The 22,749-nt window shown below is 42.6% G+C and overlaps 1 protein-coding gene across 10 annotated transcripts in view; it reads right to left on the bottom strand.

Annotated features, from left to right (window-relative positions):
* fbrsl1 (fibrosin-like 1) overlaps nucleotides 1–22,749 on the bottom strand; it is a 458,282-nt gene that overhangs the window by 333,438 nt on the left and 102,095 nt on the right. For all 10 annotated transcript variants that reach the window (XR_009651461.1, XM_060907558.1, XM_060907552.1 and 7 more), the window contains exon 3: nucleotides 9,907–10,011. Coding sequence is in view for 9 of the 10 variants with exons in the window: in XM_060907558.1 (XP_060763541.1) it covers nucleotides 9,907–10,011 (105 nt within the window). In the remaining variant the exon portion in view is untranslated. The remainder of the gene's footprint in view (nucleotides 1–9,906; nucleotides 10,012–22,749) is intronic.

Genomic DNA, 22,749 nt, shown 5'->3' with positions numbered 1-22,749 from the left:
GACCGAGACTTTTCTGCTACACCAATTTCGTCCTTGCCTCGAATTCAATCTCTCTTACACACACACACACACACACACACACACACACACACACACACTCAGCCCCCTCTGTGTCAATTAGAGAACACCAGCGAGGCAGCACAGCGGGAATCAACACTATTCCACTCTGTAACCCCCCATGACATCACACACACACACACACACACACACACACACACACACTCTCTCTCTCTCTCTCTCTCTCTCTCTCTCTCGCTCATATAACACACCAGCGTAACAGTATAGGTATATAGGTGCCCCACATTATCCCCCCTACATGCCCTTACACACCGTATAAATCAAAAAGAGAAGGAGAGAGAGAGTGAAAAAATGACACACACACACACACACACACACACACACACACACACACACACACACACAGGGCACAGATTGGTGGAATTAGCCTCCCCGTGGCCCTGCTTCATTCACATTGTCGTATTCAGGCTAGAAAGTGAGCCCTATTTAAATGATAATGAGGATTTAGAGCTGAAAGAGCAGCAGAACATTCTGGCACATTCCGGTCTGAGCTTCGTAAGTCTCAGCACCCCGTGCTAACCTCCTGTAGTGCGCACTACTTAGCAACGTCATGTCATGATAAGCCCAACTTCATATTTTACAGCAATACAACTGTCACATTTATTTTCAAAAATAAATTAACTCAGACTGATGAACACTCTTACACACAAACACCACTGGAAGATTAATAATAATAATAATAATAATAATAATAATAATAATAATAATAATAAATTAATTAATTGACCACCAACTGTGAAAGAAAAGAATGTTATTTTTCCAGATAATTTCTGAATTTCTTTTTTCAAAGTGGGCAGGGCTTTCATCTGGTACAGCAATGTTATAAATGGACCAATCAGAATTAGCCATGTGGTTATGACTCCTCCCCTTTTACCCCATCCCCAGAAACTAACATGACCACGTTCCTGCTCACGCGACCTCTTTTTTCTCACAGGATATTTTGTTTATTTGACTCCATGTTGTTGTATTCTTTGTCTATTTTTTTATTTTTTTTATTTTATGTAGATCACTTTGAGATTTGGAACTCAAAATGGAAAGTGCTTTATGAATAAAATAATGTAACAAACAAACAAACAAATAAATAGGCTTGTGGGTGGTATGTGAGTAGTTCTGCCTCACACTGTTTAGCGGTGGAACGAGAACTCACACACTGAGATAATCATAATCTACACCTAGCTCTGTAAAATGTGACACAAACTGTATTTTTATCAAATTAACACATTAAAAAACCTCATTATCTGAACCCAGGCACAGTGAAAATTCAACACTACAGTTTTCCAGTGTTTTTCATGTTTTTGTGATAAAAATTACACAAAGTTCTGAATAAACTCTGAAGTTTCATCTGATCTTCGCCAAGCTTCACCCTGAACAGGGCATAAAGCTCAGTTTAATCTGCTTTATAAAACCAGACTCTCCTGCTCCACATTTCTATCTGATTTTTTTATGGTTTTATGTGAGAAATGTGTGCAAAATACACAAACACACACATCACGCAATGTTCATGACACGGGGACATAAAACAAAAGCGCCGTGGAAGTTCTGCTGTCGTTCCTACATGCAGTGGGGCCTCGACAATACGGGGCACTGGCGTGCCCCCCCAAATATCTAGAGAAGAAAGTCTACATAAACATGTTAAACATAAATGAATTATATAATGCAGAAATAAAAACCATTTCCTTGTGTGTCTCTACGTGTCAGGCCTATGATGACCTGGCGACTTGTCCAGGGTGTACCCTGCCTTTCGCCCATAGTCAGCTGGGATAGGATCCAGCTCGCCTGCGACCCTGTACAGGATAAGCGGTTACAGATAATGAATGGATGGATGGATGGATAAATCATTTCCACTTACAATGAGCCTGGTGATCTGTCAGCATTCATTAAAATTGGTTCCACAAATATATTAATTTTCTGTGTGAATAGAAACACTTCCTGGTTCAAGGGTGTCGACTAAACAAGGGTCTATATCAATCCTTAAATATTTTTCAATCAGGTGATCTGAGGCTGCTTTCCAATTGGTTGAGTCACATTTCCCGCGGGGACGCAGCTCTCTGCCCTCCAGACACGCCCACTTTTTAAAAAATCAGCCGTCAGTTGACATCATCTTCATGTGGTCTGCTCTAAAGTGATTGGAGAGTTCTTGATGCCGTCTTTCAAGTTCACAGCCACCATTATTATAACTTCAGATGCATGGCTCCTACTCCTGTTATGAGTCAGATGTAGTGCGAATAACGCCCTTCTAACATCCTCCCTGTTTGCTATAACGACGGAGTTCAACAAGGCCTAAAACATTTTTCTGAAAAATGCAAACAAGGCTAAATTATTTTGTTACTGAGCAGCTGGATGAAGGCTACAGCACCAGCGTTAGAAGGTTTTTCTATTTACTGTATGTTTTATCGATATACAACTTGAAGAACTCACACATTCCTATATAATACAGATGTAAGATGCTTTACCACTTCAGTTGTGTTTTAAAGAGGACTCTTAAATTTTCCAATCAGAAACTTCAGCGTTAGTCCAATCTGATTAATACCTCACTGATATATTCTTTAAAAGCTTATGTATATAAAATGTGTGGCGTTTGAATCTGAACTGCATCCTCCAGGTTGTGTATCACAGCCCCCACTGCCTACACACTTCCTATAAACAATGTCTGTTTATTCAGTCCACCACCGACAGATTTTTATGAACACAATATTTAAGATATAAACAAATATTATTTATCTATAATAATAATAATAATAATAATCATCATCATCATCCTCCATAGAAAAGGCCAGTGAGGTTTTGGATTTGAATAAATGGCGTCTGAAACGAGAGAACTCTCCGACCCTCGGGAATGAGGCAGGAGGGATGACCTGGTCACAGCTTTTGTACAGTTCCAAACTGACAGTCGATTAAAAGGCGGAGCTGTGCATGAACAGGAGCCAATCATGAGCAGCCGAGCATGAAGCCGACGAATAATAAAAAACTCACTGAGATTCTCCTCTTCTGCGTTCCAATTCAGTTCTTAACCTGCCCTTGTCCACTTACCACCACCATAATAGCCGTTCTGTTACTGTTCACTTGTCTCCTTCAGCTAGTCAGCAGGCTAGTTCACTAGCCAGCATGATCGCTAACTTAATCCCTGATTGAGTGTCCAGCTGAAGAGGAAGTTTACTCAAACTTTAATCATCCTTTTGTTTTGGTAAAACATTAATATAAATTTGAATAAAATTAAAGGGTTTCTTTTTTCTTTCTTTCTTTCTTTTTTTTTTGCTAATATGAAAAATGCAAACCAACCAAACACTCCATCATCACTAAATGCTAACTGCATGCTAACTCACTATTACTAGTTTGTTAGCTCGGAGCTAATACAATCAATGTCAGCAGTAAGAATATCCTAGCTGTGTAATAGTTTCTTTTTTGATTTTTGAAAAAAAAAATTCCTTTCAACAAAGTAAAGAGATATTTGAGAAAGCTAATAAGCTCGGATATTAACTGTCTGGTTCACAGCTAAGACAGCTTGGAAAACACCAGGTGATTAGCTTATTTGATAACTAGCTAGGAAAATAAGTGTAACAGTGAACACAACAGTTATCTTAGCTTAGAAGCTTGCAAGATCTGACTTGCTAACTAGCTAAGATACTAATTGTCTGGCTAGCAGGTTTGTAAGCTAATATAACTATTGTGGTAGCTGCTAGCTAGTTAGCAATTCAGATAGTCAGCTTAGGCTTTCGCTAATAAGGTACTGATTATCAAGCTATCAGTGAAACCAATCACCTCATGCAGTAAGAATAGTTACACTGAAATAATTAATTTGCTACACTGATTATTGATTCACTAAGTAGCTATTCGATTAATTAGCTAATAACTAGCTAGCGGCTGACAGGATCAATCTTGGCAGGAAGAACAATGCAGCCGAAGCGATATAGAGACGTTAGGAAGAAAAATAAAGCTCAGGAGGAAGTAGCAGAGATCGTTGCTGCCTCTGGTGAGTGTATGTAGCTAGTACAGTTAGCTCACTTTCCTAATGTAAGCTGAGAACAAAACTCGTACGAAGTCTAATATAAACTGGTATGGCTGATTTTCACCTAACTAGCACTTTATTTAAGTTGTATTTTAACTAGTTAGCTTCCGAAGTGATATACAGCTACAACTGTTTCTCATCAACCATGAAAATACGCAAGACGTGAAACTTAAAGAGAAAATAGAGGAACATATCTAATTTATAGTGTCACCAAGTGACTAAGGGAGTGAAATCAAGGGGAAGTGGACGAGTGTGCATCAGAAGGTTTGGAACACAGAATGAGGAACGTGCATTCTGAGAGACTTTGCTGCATTTAACAATGCAACCATGTTTAGAGAGGTAGCATTAGTGCCGTTGTGCTGACTCTCTCTCTCTCTCTCTCTCTCTCTTTTCTCTCCTCCCTGTGTGATAGACAGGTACAAACGACGTGGGCACGGCGTCCTGCTTCTTAGCGCCGTTACTTTTGGCAGGAGATTAGAGGGAAATGGCAGATCAACACTGTCAGCCAGCGCAGCCTGCAATTTTCCTCACTGCTCTCAGCCCTCCCTCTCTCCGTCTCCCTCTCTCGCTCCCTCCCTTTCTCTCTCTCCGTTCTGTCGCTTTTCACTGTCAAAACTGTCAGGCTTTTATCGGCCTCCATCCTGCCGCCCCTCCTCCTCTCTCTCGCCCTGTCAGATATTTTTCATTTTAAAAAAAATGCAGCCTTTTTGCTCCAATCAGCGAGAAACGAGAGAGAGAGACAGAGAGAGAGAGAGAGAGAGAGATACAGATGGAGAAAGAAATAGATAGAAAGATAGACAGAGAGAGAGACAGAGATAGACAGATAGAAAGCTTACAGAAAAAATAGAGAGAGACAAAGAGAGAGAGAGAGAGAGAGAGAGAGAGAGATGATAAAAGCCTGATATGTCTCTCGTCCTCTAATTTCCATCAGGAACAGAGCATTTAATCTCTTCATTAAGAGCCTTTTCTTCGCTCCCTCCTCCTCCTCATCATCGCCCATTCGGAGAGACGTGTACCCCTCCTCTCATCTCTCCTCTCATCTTTTTTTCTCTCCCTCGCTCTGCCTGAGTGAATTTGCCTGGCGTTTGACAGGCATTAGTTAGAGAAGCATATTCAGGATTCATTTAAAACGAGCCACGCGGGAATTAGACATAAATTCTCATTACTCTGGCGTATCGCCTTATTATTTCACCCCTCTCACATCCCCCCCGTTCCCAGTCTGCATCTAAAATCACACACACACACACACACACACACACACACACACACACACAGAGTTTTAGATAGATAGATAGATAGATAGATAGATAGATAGATAGATAGATAGATAGATAGATAGATAGATAGATAGATAGATGCACTTTAACAATCCCTGAGGGGAAATTATCCATTACTTATTCATTACAGATGATTGATGCCTCCAGTTTCCGACTACACGATCATTTTATGATCCCTGATGATGTCAAGGGCACAGAGTTTGACCTCGCTAATAAAAAAATCCTCTGTGTTTCTTAACGAATGAATATTTTAATATCTTCAAGAAAACAGGACAATTTTTTAAACAAAGTGTCTACAAAACGAGATGTAAACATGTAAAAACACTCAAATAGCAGCTGAGTCACTGATCATACCAATGTGAGACAGGCCCAGTGGGCATGGTCTAATATTGTGCAACCCCGATTCCAAAAAAGTTGGGACAAAGTACAAATTGTAAATAAAAACGGAATGCAATAATTTACAAATCTCAAAAACTGATACTGTATTCACAACAGAACATAGACAACATATCAAATGTCGAAAGTGAGACATTTTGAAATTTCATGCCAAATATTGGCTCATTTGAAATTTCATGACAGCAACACATCTCAAAAAAGTTGGGACAGGGGCAATAAGAGGCTGGAAAAGTTAAAGGTACAAAAAAGGAACAGCTGGAGGACCAAATTGCAACTCATTAGGTCAATTGGCAATAGGTCATTAACATGACTGGGTATAAAAAGAGCATCTTGGAGTGGCAGCGGCTCTCAGAAGTAAAGATGGGAAGAGGATCACCAATCCCCCTAATTCTGCGCCGACAAATAGTGGAGCAATATCAGAAAGGAGTTCGACAGTGTAAAATTGCAAAGAGTTTGAACATATCATCTACAGTGCATAATATCATCAAAAGATTCAGAGAATCTGGAAGAATCTCTGTGCGTAAGGGTCAAGGCCGGAAAACCATACTGGGTGCCCGTGATCTTCGGGCCCTTAGACGGCACTGCATCACATACAGGCATGCTTCTGTACTGGAAATCACAAAATGGGCTCAGGAATATTTCCAGAGAACATTATCTGTGAACACAATTCACCGTGCCATCTGCCGTTGCCAGCTAAAACTCTATAGTTCAAAGAAGAAGCCGTATCTAAACACGATCCAGAAGCGCAGACGTCTTCTCTGGGCCAAGGCTCATTTAAAATGGACTGTGGCAAAGTGGAAAACTGTTCTGTGGTCAGACGAATCAAAATTTGAAGTTCTTTATGGAAATCAGGGACGCCGTGTCATTCGGACTAAAGAGGAGAAGGACGACCCGAGTTGTTATCAGCGCTCAGTTCAGAAGCCTGCATCTCTGATGGTATGGGGTTGCATTAGTGCGTGTGGCATGGGCAGCTTACACATCTGGAAAGACACCATCAATGCTGAAAGGTATATCCAGGTTCTAGAGCAACATATGCTCCCATCCAGACGACGTCTCTTTCAGGGAAGACCTTGCATTTTCCAACATGACAATGCCAAACCACATACTGCATCAATTACAGCATCATGGCTGCGTAGAAGAAGGGTCCGGGTACTGAACTGGCCAGCCTGCAGTCCAGATCTTTCACCCATAGAAAACATTTGGCGCATCATAAAACGGAAGATACGACAAAAAAGACGTAAGACAGTTGAGCAACTAGAATCCTACATTAGACAAGAATGGGTTAACATTCCTATCCCTAAACTTGAGCAACTTGTCTCCTCAGTCCCCAGACGTTTACAGACTGTTGTAAAGAGAAAAGGGGATGTCTCACAGTGGGAAACATGGCCTTGTCCCAACTTTTTTGAGATGTGTTGTTGTCATGAAATTTAAAATCACCTAATTTTTCTCTTTAAATGATACATTTTCTCAGTTTAAACATTTGATATGTCATCTATGTTCTATTCTGAATAAAATATGGAATTTTGAAACTTCCACATCATTGCATTCCGTTTTTATTTACAATTTGTACTTTGTCCCAACTTTTTTGGAATCGGGTTGTAATGAGCAGCCCTCTGTCTGAGGTAACGCCTGTGACGAAAATCTGGATTCAACTTACATTTAACAACCGAACAATTACAGAGTTACACAGTAGCTACACTTGCTAGGTTAGCTTTCACATTACTCACGAGGTTAGCTTTCCCTCGCTAGATTAGCTGCAATGTCATTCACTAGCTTAGCTTTCTTGATCTAATCTTTCTTTTAAGCTTTCAACACAGTAAGTGCTCTGCAGAACTCAGCTAGTTTTTATTGTTATTAACAGTGATATTTGTGTTCATGAACTGCCTGAAATCGTTTCCATGGTTACACTTAGCTAGTTAATGTAACAAAATTAGAAAACTAGCATTAGCCAGATTACTGTTCACTCCTAAAGTTCTCCATTTATAAATGCAAGCATATTGTGGCAGTGGGGGCGTGGTCAAGCGTCGGTCTGTGAAGGGAGGGCGGAGTCAGTGAAGGTAAGTGGCAGAATCACTGCACCTGATGGGAATTAACCTGTGTTTGTGTGTCTTCCCAGGTGACCACGCCCTATAAGAGGAGAGGGAGCGCAGAGGAAGGGAGCTCTCCCGACCAGAACACTTGTGTCTGTGTGTGTGTGTATACTGTGTGTATATATACAGTATATATACAGTATATATATATATATATATATATATATATATATATATATATATATATATGTGTGTGTGTGTGTGTGTGTGTGTGTGGCAGATCACAGAATCCAGGGACACATGTCGGCCGAAACGAATCCGAGATAATCGCAAAAGAAGCATTTTTTTTCGAAATTTGTGATTTTTGTTTTTTTTCCATCATGTGCAAGTTGAGATCTTGAAGAATGCAATCAGTATTTCAGATAATAGATTGTTTTGTTGGAAAAGCATACATTTTCTGTTGCAAATTGTCTCGTTTTTGTCAGGACTGTAGCCTGCTGGGGGGTGTGGGTAAATTACCATATGGGCCATTCACATGATGATTTAACTCATTTGTTTGTTTTTTCCGCGAATCAGCTGTATGATCCGAGTTGAGCGCATGGCTACTTAACCTGCATACAGGCGTGTGATTTCACTATGGAATGAGGAAGCTAAACAGAGCGCAGAGGAGCTGAAACACCGCGAAGCAAACAGACACTCGGTATTTACATCGGAGATCACCATTTCTAGCAAAAAAACCCCGCAACCTCGTTTTCCAGATTGAATGGAATACTTGAATGATCGGATGATACACGGACCGTTCTAGGATTACATTCCATCGGAGGCATTGGTGTGTGCAAGACGCCGTTTCTCTTTCTGATGGGGTGAGTTTATTAATCTAAGGCTGTGTGGTTATTTTTGCATGTAACGGAGAGTGTTGTGGTTTGGTTAAGCCTAGGTCACAACCGGACGTACGATTTTTTGGCCGTGTGATTTTTGGCGTTTCCCAAATTGCTGCGTTTTTTTTTTGTTCACGGAGAAAGATGCGCGTTGGCCGTAAGTTTGTCTTGCAACCTGAAAAAAACGTAAGCGCCCGTAGAGTTTGTTTGACATGACAAAGAACCTCTGCGGCCGGTCTGCGGCTCGAAAATCAGCACGTCACACGCGCGCTCTCGTGCGTTTCATGCGCGCGCTCCGTGCATTTCTTGCGTTTTTTGCGTGTAGACCGGCTGTAGGAGCGCGTACTGTACGGCCGGTTGTGACCGAGGCTTTACATGAAACTAGTGTTGTGTTAGTTGTGTCATCATCGTGCTATCTTTCTTTCTTACGGTGTGAGTAATTTTTCAACCACAAAACGTTAAAGTATACTTTAGGACTTATTTTTGTACTTCATAATTGTGTTGGGCATACTTTGCATGGAAGGAAAATTGACGTGGTGATCTTTGTTTACATGAAAGTAGCATCATGCTAGCTCGTAGGGGGTAGGGCTTTCCTTAATGTCATGCAAATGAGCACCATTATGTGCCCGCCCTACACCCAGAGTAGCTGAGATGGAAAACTTTGAGGGCGATTTTCTCCCTTTTCTGTTTTAAGAGGTATACACTTTCAAAAGGCCACACATTCTTCAAATATTGTCAGATCTCCACATGGAAGGCATCATTGGAAAGCTTAGAAACTGTACTTTCTGAATCTGTCAACAACTCAAAATGCCCCCGGGCCGACATGTGTCCCTGGATTCTGTGATCTGCCACATATGAGTGAATATAAAAGCTGAAAAGCTAAAATAAAAAAAGTTATTGAGAACTCAGTTCTGGCCTGCCGTGCTTCTGTGCTCCACCCACCTGGTATAATTCTACACATATATTTGTAGTGAAACTAAAAACCACCTAATCAAATAAACAAGTGTTTACAGAAAAACAACAGTGAAAGTTAATTTGGAGCTAAAATGTTAAATATGGACAAAAGTTGAGGATAAACATGTTTTATTTATTCTTTTTCATTCCAGAATTGTGAGAGAAATAATACAATAAAAACGTGCAGTACGGCCGGCCCCGAGCAGCAACACGCCTTCCCTCCTGAAGCTCATCCATCACTGGCTTTTTAACACTATGACCTCACAATCTGAATGGGCGGGACTTACCTCACTAAGGCGGTCCTTGGAGCTGCTCCGGTTGGCTGTCGAGGTCACATCAGGAACTTTGGACTCTGTCACCGACCTGACCGTCTGACTGAGGACACTTTTAAACTGGAAAACAAAAAACAAACGAAAAAAACACACGACTTTACACCACAGTGCTGCTGAATGCTGGACTCTGATTGGTCAGAAGGTGTTGCTTATTTATTTATTTATTTATTTATTTATTTTTAACAGCAGCTCTGACACTAGTACAAATTTATACTAATGCGCTTATTCTGAAACACTCATTTCTATAGTAACAGCTCATTCACAGGGTTAGCGTTAATGTGTAAATTGCTGTGGTGGAAGAGGAATAAAACACTTGGATGCATGCTGTTATAGGAAAATAATCAGCTTCAGGGTGATTACAGTCACGCCGCTTCATCACACCACTCCGGTGTGGATTCCTTCCAACAGCACAACCCGTCATGTTTTATTCCTAAACTATTATTGAACAATAATAACAGCTAGAGGATATTCTGACCAGCTGCCCAGTGTGTGTGTGTGTGTGTGTGTGTGTGTGTGCGCGTTCCCAGGGGCAGGCCAGGTCTCCGCATTTCTCCTCTAATTAAAACAGATCACTGTTACAATTAACCTTTCTGCTAAATATCAATTATAGCCGCAAGCAGAGATGAATTAAAGGGGTCTGACCAACACACACACACACACACACACACACACACACACACACACACACACACACACACACACAGAGGCTTTAACCCCTCAGCATAAAAAAACAGAACACTGACAGGAGGATCGTAAGGTGAAATAAAAGTGAGATTTGGTCGTACAGTGTTTCCCGGGTTGTATTTTCTTGGGCTGTGTTCCAAATCACCCTGCAACTTCCCTGTACACCACACTGTTGCTAGCACACTAACGGAAAAAATAACAATAATCCAATCAAATTATGGTGCATTCAGGACATTTCCTTTACACACGCTGTTCAAGTGGATAAAACCATGAGGACACTGTTGCTAGGCAACTGAAAAACACAAACACAAAGCAGAAGCTACCTCACAACTCAGGCTAACTATTTATCCAGCTAGCATGTAGCTGCGAAGCCATTTATAGACAGAGTGAAAATGACAGAATTATCCAGAACGTCAACATTTACCTCAAATATGTTGATAAATCAATAAGAAAAGACTCCGAACCACTAAAAAGAGTCTGTAATTACACTTAGCATCAATCGCTAATCAATCTTCAGCAGTTTTTACATTACACTGCTAAACAGCTATCTATTTACATTCAACTCATACAGTGACAACTCAGAGTAGCACTAGCCAGCTATGCCAGTTATGTGTCCTCATATTAGCTTAATGTGAATAGAATAGCTAGTTAGCTTGTAGTTATCTATTTAGCTAATACAATGACAAATTGTTGGTGTAGCATTAGCCAGATATTTTTATTCTCTCTCTCTCTCTCTGTGTGCGTGTCTCTTCCCTTTCTCTGTCCAGCTGTTTTTGACTCTTTTGATTTGGGACACAGCCAAGTAAAAGGCAAGTAAGCCACATGCCACACCATGCAGTTACCCATAATTCCACAGGGATTTCCCATCATCCAACTCTTCATCTAATAATACAAATAAGATTGTTAAATCTGCTAAAACTCTCTCTCTCACACACACTCTGTTTGATGTCTTTGTTCTCTATTAGTGTTGAAAGTAGAAACACGTTTTGCTAACGCTAATGAATGCTAATGAAGCAAATTCAAACAGTCGCTAATATTAATTCCTTTAGTTTCATCTTATACACACACACATACACACACACTTTGATTCCTGTCTTCTCTATTAGTGCTGAAAGTAGAAACATGTTTTGCAAATTGTTGCGAATGCTAATGAAGCACATTTCAATACGCCGTCATGCTCAGATAGCGCTCTTCATTTGCAAGGCAAAACCTGAGTTTTAAAATCTTTTTGGCCCGAAGCACAACCATCTGCTCCGAAAATAAACAAATCTGTGTCTTCATCAATGACGGGCTCTTATTCTTTACAACACTGAGATGTTGAAATTAAATTATCACCATTATTATTCTCCTCGAGGACTGCTCTCCTGCTGTTAGCCTCCTATAGCTTTCAGCACTTAGCCAGGCTGCATTCACTGCCCCGGGTGTATCTTTAAGATTCGCAGAGAACTATTTATAGTTTGGAGTTCTGTGGATTGAAACGGACTCACAAGTATGAGTTGCGATTAACAAGAAGGTCAAGTTTAACAGCGAGCTTCAGAGTATCATTAGAGAGTTAGCATAGATGTCCTACTAGCTAATCCGTTAATTATTGTAGCATACACTCACCAGCCACTTTATTAGGAACACCCCTACATCCACCTGCTGTTCTCTGCAGTTCTGTAATCAGCCGATCCCTCCACAGCAGCACGATGCATCAAATCACGCAGATACAAATCAGGAGCTTCAGTTAATGTTCACAATGTTCAAACATCAGAACTGTGATCTCACAGTGTGACTTTCTCTCACTGTGGTCTGGGTGTTGGTTTGATCCAGATGGACTGGTTTGAGTATTTCAGAAGCTGCTGATCTCCTGGGGTTTTCACACACAACAGTCTCTAGAGTTTACACAGAATGGTGCAGAAAACAAAAAACACTGAGTGAGTGAGCGACAGTTCTGTGGGTGGAAACAAACGCCTTGTTGATAAGAGAGGGTCAGAGGGAAATGGACAGATTGGTTCGAGCTGCCAGGAAGGATAGATATAGTAACTCATATAATCATTTTTTTCAACCGTGGTGAGCAGAAAAGCATCTCAGCATGGAACAGCAGAAGAACACACTGGGTTCCACTCCTGCAGCCAAGAACAGGGATCATAGAACCAACAACAAGTTCCTATTAAAGTGGCTGGAGAGTGTATATCACCAAGTTTGCGATTTTAGAATTCACTCACAAACTAATTTCTACAAGAATGTTGCCCATTTAAAGTTTACATCCCAAATCCCAGAATTCATCACTAGTCAGTGTTCTTATTAGTACCTCAAACATTTTATGGTTCCACCACAAACTAGTTTGTGTTCTTTCTAGATATTTCCATCCCAAATAAATTATTGTTCCTACTAGAATGTTCATTTAAAGAGCTCATTACTTTTTTGAATTTGAACTTGTGAATGCCAGCCCTTTAAAGGCCTTGTCCCAAACGTTAGCATGCATGCTAGTGAGTGTTATTTGTATGTCTGCAATTTTATGTTCCCATCCCAAATTAGTTATTGTTCTTACAAGAATGCTCAACGTCTTAAGGCTTCATCCCAAACACTCAAATTCATTGCTACTTCCTGTTCTTATTAGAACATCACCCATTTAAAGTTTCCATCCCAAACTGGAGCTCCTCACTAGTTAGTGTTCTCACTGGAACATTGACCGTTTTAAGAGTCCATTCCAAACACTAGAATTCATAACTGTTCTAGTTGGAGTTCATCACTGGTTAGTTAGTGTTCTTATTGGTAAAGGAGTCATTTTATGTTCTTTCTGAAACTCTAGAACCCATGGAATGTGTAATCATGGTTCTTATTAGAAAGATTTAAAATGCATTTTCCACAAGTGATGAACTCTAACATTTGGGATGAGGCCTTTGAATGGCTGAAGTTCGATTAAGAACACAAAGTAGTGATGAACTGTAGTTTGTGACGGAGCCTTTAAATGAGTGAAGTTCTAGTAAGAACAATGATAAACTTTAACATCTGGGACAAGGCTCTTAAATTTCCAATGTTCTAGTAAAAGCACGACATAGTGCTGAGCTGTGGTTTGGGACAGAGCCGTACTCAGTGATATTCCTCTGGATTCACACCAAGGAGCTCCGTTTGCTTTTTTCAGAAAATGTATAAAGTTATTATCAAGTCTTGCGGCGGTTTTCCCTCAGTGTGACTTTCACACTCTAAAACGACACCTGATTTAACGGCATGTCCTGATGCTTCCTCCTTTAATTAAATCAAAATTGAATTCAATTAAAATTTAATTAAAGGGTTTTTCACATCAGGAGGCGAGAAACTTCAGGTTCACGGCTGAGCGCTGGTTTTACACGTGTTCATTTCTGTATTACAAAGTAATTGCACCCCATCCCATTGACCCCCCCCTTTTGTCTTTAATATTAACTTTAATTAGCATGTACATTGTCTCAGATCAAAGAATTTGACCCGATTACATTCCTTATTATATTTAAAGCAAATAATAAATTCCTCTAAAACACGTTGAACATGCAAGTACAGATCAACCCACTAAATCAATATGCCGTCACAATGCCGCATGATGTTACGATACCGCCACTGCTTTGGGACAGTCAAGACTGAGCCGCAAACATCAAAGGGTCACATGGTACTCATAAACATAGCCACAAATTATGCACTAATGAGGTAATGTAATGGGATTGTGTGGTTGTCATGGTAACGCTGAAACACATTCTGGCAGATTTGAAAAAAAATCTCAACTACTGTGAGCTAGTTTACTAGCTAAGCAGCTAGCTAGGTAAATTAGCTAATGTTGGGGATATTCAGGATGTCAGGAGGCTGTGGAGCGTGATTCCTAATTTGCATATTCGTGATTATTCATAGATCCTGGTATTATTAATAAGAGTAATGGTGTGGAGTTCATCTCCTGGGAATTATATTAAACGTTTGTTATTCTACATACATTAAATTTGCACAAATTACTTAAAATTAAAAATGTGTGAGTGTGAGAGAGAGAGAGAGAGAAAGAGAGAGAGAGAGAGAGAGAGAGAGATGAAAGTTGCAGGAAGTTACAACAGCTCTGTTCTGAAGACTAATTGCTTACACGAGCCAGGCTATGACCTTGGTAAGCATTTTTTTTCCCTCTGTGTGTGTGTGTGTGTGTGTGTGTGTGTGTGTGTGTGTGTGTGTGCGCGTGCAGTGTGTGTGCGTGTGTGTGAACACGTGTGTGTGTTTTGCTCTGAAGGTCAAGTGAACATGTAGCAGCTTGCTAACAAATGATGTGGGCAGGAAACGTGTGCGTGTGTGTGTGCATGCGTGTGTGTGTGTGTGTGTGTGTGTGTGTGTGTAACAACACAGCACTGCAGTGTGAACTGGATCGATCAGGTGTAAAATGTGTGCAATATTTGACTTTAATTAATAAATAATGTTTTTTATATTTATACACTGATGTAAGCTATAAATTTAGCATTACGCTAGCTGTTTAGCGTTTGAATAGCTAAAGTTGAAAACATCTCCTCAGCGCCCCCTACTGGTATAAGTTAGACCGCAGGTGAAGTTACTCTCATGACCTTTTCATTAATTATTTTTACTGCTTCATTGTTTGCAGCTAATCACAAAGCTAGCTAAGCTATTTAACACCCAAGGCTACATTCAAATATGGTGTCACTGATTTTTACAAAAAGATTTCATTCACTCACACATCTGTGACCAAGTGCACAATTTGTTGAAAGAAGTGTTAGCGGTGGATGCTAAGTGTAACACCAGTGTAATTTTACTTGTTATGAGTCTTTTCTTAGTTATTTAACAGCATATCTGAGGTAAATGTTGATGTTCCAGATAATTCTGTCTCATTTCCACTCTGTGTTTGTATAAATGACTTAAAAGCCATGTGACAGCTAGATAAATTGTTAGTCTGAGTCTAGCTAGCTTATGCTTAATGTCTGAGTGTGTGTTTGCAGCAGCATTGTCAGGATGTATATTCACATGAATTTTGGTTAGCGGTCGATGCGAAGTGCAATTACAGTGTAATTCTAGTTCTTCTAAGTCTTTTATTAATTAATTTACCAACACATCTGAGGTAAATGTTGACATTCCAGATAATTCCGTCTCATTTCCACTCTCGTTGTATCTGTATAAACGATGTAACAGCCACATGACAGCTAGATAAATTGTTATTCTGAATCTAGCTAGCTTATGCTTAATGTCTGAGCGTCAGTGTTACCTAGCAACAGCACTGTCATGATGTATATTCAGATGAATTTTGGTTAGCAGTTGATGCCAAGTGTAATTACAGTGTAATCTTAATTCTTCTGAGTCTTTTTATTTATTTATTTACCAACATATCTGAGGTAATTGTTGATGTTTCGGATAATTCCGTCTCATTTCCACTCTCACTGTGTCTGTATAAACGACTTAACAACAACATAATAGCTAGATAAACTGCTATTCTGAGTCTAGCCAGCTTATGCTTCATGTCCAAGTGTCCGTGTTACCTAGCAACAGCATTGTCATGATGTATACAGATGAATTTTGGTTAGAAGTCGATGCCAAATGTAATTACAGTGTAATAGTAGTTATTCTGAGTCTTTTTTTTTATTAATTTACCAACATATCTGAGGTAAATGTTGACATTCTGGATAATTCCGTGTCTCATTCACTCTCACTGCACCTGTATAAAAGATTTCACAGCTAGAATATTAGCCAGCCATTATCACAGATATGAGCATACAGTATATCAGTTGCTGAGTAACAACGTGGACATGATGTTCATCTGTCACGTTCACCGAGATATTAGCAAGTTAGCTAGCTATGTGTTTAGCGAATATACAGTTGTATGACAGGTGCTTGGTGTTACAGTAGCTAGTGCATTCAATATCACGCTAACTAATTAATAATTAGCTTCAGAGAATAGTTTCTTGAAAAATGTTTACATGTCTGTTTACATTGTTACAGATATCTAATGGATTGTAATAGTTTTAATGGTTTGTAAAGGAAGTCTAATAGAATGTTTTGTTCCTAATTGATCTGATGTTATCCTTATGCTAATCAGTGATATTTGCATGAATGTCCTGTTTTGTTTTGGTGATGTTTAACATTAGAGTATTCTTTCCCTTTTCTTTTTCTCATCACTGCTATTATTTTATGCTGATTTTCACTGGCGCTGCTTGTACATAGTTATTCATATAAAAAGCCTGAATAAATGTAAAAAAAACTACAAGATATACATCGCTTTCCAGCCTCTGCTAAATCCAGAACAACAGTTGCTTTATTTCCATAAAACACATCGCTGATGTTTATAATAATTACACTAACATCAGGATGTGAGCCTCTGTAAACGTTCTGCATTTTAAATATATAAACTCAGACTGCTTTCATAACAGCGTAGGGAAGAAGTGAAATAATTCCACATGAAGCCTGAAAATAGATTCAACACATTTCAGAGGTCACAGGGTTCATCGTCAGAGTTTTCTATAAGAAACACTGCAGGGATCTGAACACACGACCTTTACACCTACAGCCAGAGTGTCCAGGGTCAGAGTTCACCAACAGGAACCAGCAGGAACTGGTTTTATTTCATCAGTTATCCAACAATAACACAGTAACGTTACTCAGATGATCAACATGAGGAAACAGCAGCAGAGCCGCACCTCACAACAAACACTGTGAGGTAAATACTGAGCAATTATTGGATGAGGTTGAACAAAATATCGTGATTTCTTTGTGGCAAGCAAGCAATTAATTGCTGATGCTCAAGGCTGACCCTAACAAATAATGATATTTTGTGAAAACCGAGTTCAATAATTGCTTTATCATTCAATTTTTTTTTAAATACTGATTATAAAGTTTGTGCGACGAGTCAAACGATAACAAAGAAATTGAGTCATGTTGAAAAAAGTGCAAAGTAACTGCGCATGAGCAGAGCATTATTTGTTGGCTGTTATTTGCAGTTCGCTCAGCCAATCAAAACAGCGTAAAATTTATTTGAATGATAATCATAAATATTCACTACAGAGGAACCAGGAACATTTCTGTACGGTGCACTTCAGTTAGCTTCGTACATGAGAGGGCTGTTAAATTCGCTAACATCGAAATGCTGACAGACTGTGAGAAAAATGTTTCATGAAAATGTTAAATTTTCTCTTTGTTTACAAATATATTTACTTTATATTTGCTAAATGTAACGTTTTGCATTTGTATTTGTTAAGGTTGCTGGAGGTGTGGTGAATTAGGACCCAAAAGCAGAACACGCACACAGACAGTAATCCAAGAAGCGTAGTAGGTTTAATCCAGAAAGAGGCGTGGCAAAAATGTAAACAAACTTGATTAAGAAAACAATAACGGAAATAGTCCAAGTATAAAAAAAAAACATAAAACTTGACTTGGAAAAATGAGGCAGGCAAAGACATGAAAATACACTTGGAGGAAAAAAACATGAAAAACTCTCGAGGCAAAAAAATGGCTACAGTCTACATACGAGACGTTCTGGCACTGTCTGTGGCTGAGAACAGGGTTTAAAAAGGCAGCGGTGATGATCAGGAAGTGAATGCAGGTGAGTGCTCGCTGAACGGAGAAGCAGGCAGGATGGAATTCCTGTCCCGGGTCCGGATCAGAGCTGATGTGGAAGATCTGCAAACTCAGGAGCAGATGTCCAGGGCGGAGCAGATGTCCAGGGCGGAGCGTGACAGTACCCCCCCTTCAATGAGCGCCTCCAGGCGCTTTAGGAAGAGCGTCAGGGTGTTGCTGATGGAAGTCAGTGATGAAGGTTGGGTCTAAGATGAACCTGACGGGGACCCAACTTCTCTCCTTGGGACCGTAACCTTCCCAGTCCACCAGGTACTGAAGTCCTCTGCCTTGCTGCCGCACCTTCAGCAGCTTTTTGGCGGTGTAGGCTGGAGACGAGAGGTTTCAACTCTCATACATGGAATGTGGGGTGAATGCGTCGCATGGTGAGTGGTAATGCCAGTTTGACGGAACATGGGTTGATTACCTTACTGACGAGGAAGGGTCCTACATATCTGGGAGCCAGCTTGCGGGAGACAGTTCTGAGAGGCAGATGGCGCGTGGAGAGCATGACTCGCTGCCCCACCAGGTAGGTGGGCGCCTTAGAGCGGCGTTTGTCAGCCCGCTTCTTGGATGCTAGGGTGGAGCGTAGGAGTCTTCTCCGGGCCAACGCCCACGTCCTCCTGTAGCGGCGTATGAAGGTCTGGGCTGAGGGTACAGTGACCTTCTCCTCTTGTTTGGGGAAGTGTGGTGGTTGGTAGCCTAGGGAGAGAGACCTGTGCCAGATGAAGGCAGAGTGTTGTGAGCATATTCAAGCCAAGGTAGGTACTTACTCCAAGAACCAGCATCCCTGGACGCCATGCACCCGAGTGCCACTTCCAAGTCTTGATTTGCCCGTTCCGCCTGGCCGTTGGTTTGAGGGTGGAATCCTGATGAGAGACTACAGGAGGCCCCAATGAGTTGGCAGAAGGCCCTCCAGAACTGCTCAGTGAATTGAGGACCCCAGTCGGAGACGATGTCAGAGGGGAGTCCGTGTATGTGGAAGATGTGGAGGATGAGTAGTTAGGCAGTTTCTTTAGCTGTGGGAAGCTTGGGCAGAAGAATGAAGTGGACTGACTTAGAGAAATGGTCAATGACTGTGAGAATGCATGTGTTGCCACCTGAGTTGGGGAGTCCTGTGACGAAATCCAGGGCAATGTGTGACCAGGGTCGACGAGGAGTCGGGAGGAGTCTCAGCAAGCTGGCAGGGGGTCGATTGGCTGTCTTGTTCCGGGCACACGTGTCGCAGGCTGACACGAACTCCTGGATGTCTCCCTTGATCAATGGCCACCAGAAGCATTGTTGAATGAGTGCCAGGGTTTGAGCAGCTCCGGGGTGACGAGCCAACTTGGAGCCATGACCCCACTGTAGCACCTGGGTTCGCACAGAACAGGGAACAAACAGATGGTTACGTGATATATTGCTAGAGTTACCAGCCCCAGGGTCCTGCTCCAGGGCCTTCTGCACTAACATCTCTACCTCAAGTAGGGTGGCCCCACCAGACAGCATGGGGGGGAGGATGGTTTCGGGCATTCTAGACTCCTCCTGGCGGGAAGAGAACATCCTGGACAGGGCGTCAGGTATGCCATTCTTGGAGCCTAGGCGGTAGGAGAGCGTGAACCAGAATCGGGAGAAGAAGAGAGACCATCGGGCTTGACATGAGTTGAGACGTTTGGTGGACTTGAGGTATTCTAGATTTTTGTGGTCGGTCCAGACAATGAAGGGGAGATCCAATCCCTCGAGCCAGTGTCTCCACTCCTCCAAGGCCAGCTTGATGGCCAACAGCTCTCTGTCGCCAATGTCGTAGTTCTGCTCAGCAGGGGACAGCCGGCGAGAGAAGAAGGAGCAGGGTTGGACATTTTTATCATTGGCCCTCTGGGAGAGAACGGCTCCCACCCTGGACTCAGAAGCATCGACCTCCACAATGAACTGCTTGGCTGGGTCGGGTATGGTGAGGATGAGTGCTGTGGTGAATTTGCATTTGAGCATGGTTTCTCTGCTTCCTCCCCCCACTTGAACAGGCTCTTGATTGAGGTCAATGCCATGAGAGGTCCGGCCACCGTTCTGAAGTTGTGGATGAAGCGCCTGTAGAAATTAGCGAACCCCAGGAAACGGTGGAGCTCCCGCCATGAGGATGGGGTGGGCCAGTCAGCGACTGCCTCAAGCTTGAGGGGGTCCATCTGGATCCTCACTGGGAAGATGATGAACCCCAGAAACGAGATGGAGCTCTGGTGGAACTCACTTTTTTCCGCCTTGACAAACAGCTTATTCTCTAACAGGCACTGGAGGACCTGCTGGACGTGACCCCGATGTTCCTCCAGGGAGCAGGAGAAGATCAGGATGTCATCCAGGTACACAAAAACAAAGATGTTGAGATACGAGTGCCTGGAAAACTGCAGGAGTATTGGTCAGGCCGAAGGGGACTACGAGGTGCTCGTAGTGACCTGTGGCGGCATTAAAGGCCATCTTCCACTCATCTCCCTCCCTGATCCTGACGAGATGGTAGGCGTTACGTAGATCCAGCTTGGTAAATACCTTGGCTCCCTGGAGTAGTTCAAAGGCCGTGGTCATGAGTGGTAGTGGGTAGCGGTTCTTGACCGTGATGGCGTTGAGACCTCAATAATCAATGCAGGGGTGGAGCAACTTGTCTTTTTTCTCCACGAAGAAGAATCCTGCCCCTGCTGGGGAGGAGGAAGGGCGGATGATCCCAGCTGCCAAGGACTCGGAAATGTACTTCTCCATGGCTTGCCTTTCGATGGGAGAGAGAGAGTAGAGTCGTCCTTTGGGTGGCGTCGTCCCAGGCAGGAGGTCAATTCCACAGTCATAGGGTCTGTGAGGAGGGAGGGACACTGCTCGGGTCTTACTGAAGACAAGCTTTAGATCCAGGTATTCCAGAGGCACATGAGAGAGGTCGGGAAACTCGCTGGCTGAAGGCTGCGGTGGCTTGGTGGGAAGCAGAGCGGAGTGCAGGCAGGAAGCTAGGCAGGACTGGCTCCAGCCTAAGATGGTGTTGTCAGCCCAGTTTAGGTGGGGGTTGTGCTGCATTAACCAAGGTAATCCTAGAACGATGGGTACGTGGAGGTCGTTCATGACATGACGTTGGATGGTTTCAGAATGATTACTGGAAATCCTCAGGGTGAGCAGGGCGGTGAGGTGTGTGACGGTGGTGAAGCCGGTGCCATTGAGTGTTAGGACGGTGAGAGGAACGTCGAGAGCGAGTAGCGGGATTCCCAGACGCTTGGCGGTGGCGGAGCAGATCAGGTTCCTGTCCGCCCCTGAGTCGACGAGGGCCTGGAGGTGGTGATGCTGGTTGTCAAGGATGATGATGACAGGGAGTAATGGTTGATCAGCAGGGGGCTGGTTTCGAGTGTTGCCCACCAGGGCCCCTCGATTCACTGGTGGGCTCGTCCTTTTAACGGGCAGGCTTGGCAGATGTGTCCCAGGTGACCGCAGTAGAAGCAGGCCCCTGTGCTCCGCTGGTGCTGTTGTTCTTCAGCTGACACCCGAACCCGGTCTACCTGCATGGGTTCGATGGATGAGGCGGGAGATGGAGAGGAGGTGAAGCTGGGGCAAGTCTTCTCTCTCCTCCATTGCTGGATACGGGAGTCAATATGCTTGGCGAGGTCTATGAGGCTGGAGAGGTCCAACGGTAGTTCCCGCAATACCAGTTCGTCCTTAATGTCGTTGGACAAGCCGTGCAGGAATGCATCGACCTGGGCACTCTCGTTCCAACTGCACGATGCACCAACATCCAGAACTCAATGGCATAGTCTGAGGTAGACCGAGACTACTGCCGCAGCTCCATGAGTTCTCTAGCCACCTCCCCGCCGGACAGAGAGCAGTCAAAAGTTCGCCTCATCTCCTCAGAGAAATTTTGAAGTTGGAGCAGAAATGTGCATTGGCGTCCCAGACTGCTGTTCCCCACTCCCTGGCCTTGCCGGTGAGAAGCGTGATGGTATACGCTACCCGGGAGCATTCTGTGGGGAAGGCCAGAGGTTACAGCTCTAGGATTGATGAGCATTGAGACAAGAATGATCTACAAGTATCTGGTTCTCCATCGTAGGGTTGAGGTGCTGGGAGTCTTGGCTCGAGGTGAAAGGTGGTGGCAGGAGCTGGAGTCGGAGACAGCTGGGCAGGGGTAGGCATGGCTTGATAACGCTGCATCTGTGTGGTGAGGAGGTTGAGTGAGTCGGACAGGGTGGCGAGGATCTGATTGACTTGTCATAGGTCTTGTTGAAGGGTCCCGAGGAGAGTCCCTTGTTGTTGGACAGCCGTTCTCAGATGGGTGAATTCTGCTGGATCCATGTTGGCCAGAACGTACTGTTGGGGTTGCTGGAGGTGTGGTGAATTAGGACCCAAAAGCAGAACATGCACACAGACAGTAATCCAAGAAGCGTAGTAGGTTTAATCCAGAAAGAGGCGTGGCAAAAATGTAAACAAACTTGATTAAGAAAACAACAACGGAAATAGTCCAGGTATAAAAAAAAAGTGAAACTTGACTTGGAAAAACGAGGCACACAAAGACATGAAAACACACTTGGAGGAAAAAACATGAAAAACTCTCGAGGCAAAAAAACAGCTTACATATGAGACATT

The sequence above is a fragment of the Neoarius graeffei genome, chromosome 24 (genome assembly GCF_027579695.1).
Source record: "Neoarius graeffei isolate fNeoGra1 chromosome 24, fNeoGra1.pri, whole genome shotgun sequence".
NCBI lineage: Eukaryota > Metazoa > Chordata > Actinopteri > Siluriformes > Ariidae > Neoarius > Neoarius graeffei.
This window is presented reverse-complemented; position numbering and strand designations above follow the sequence as displayed.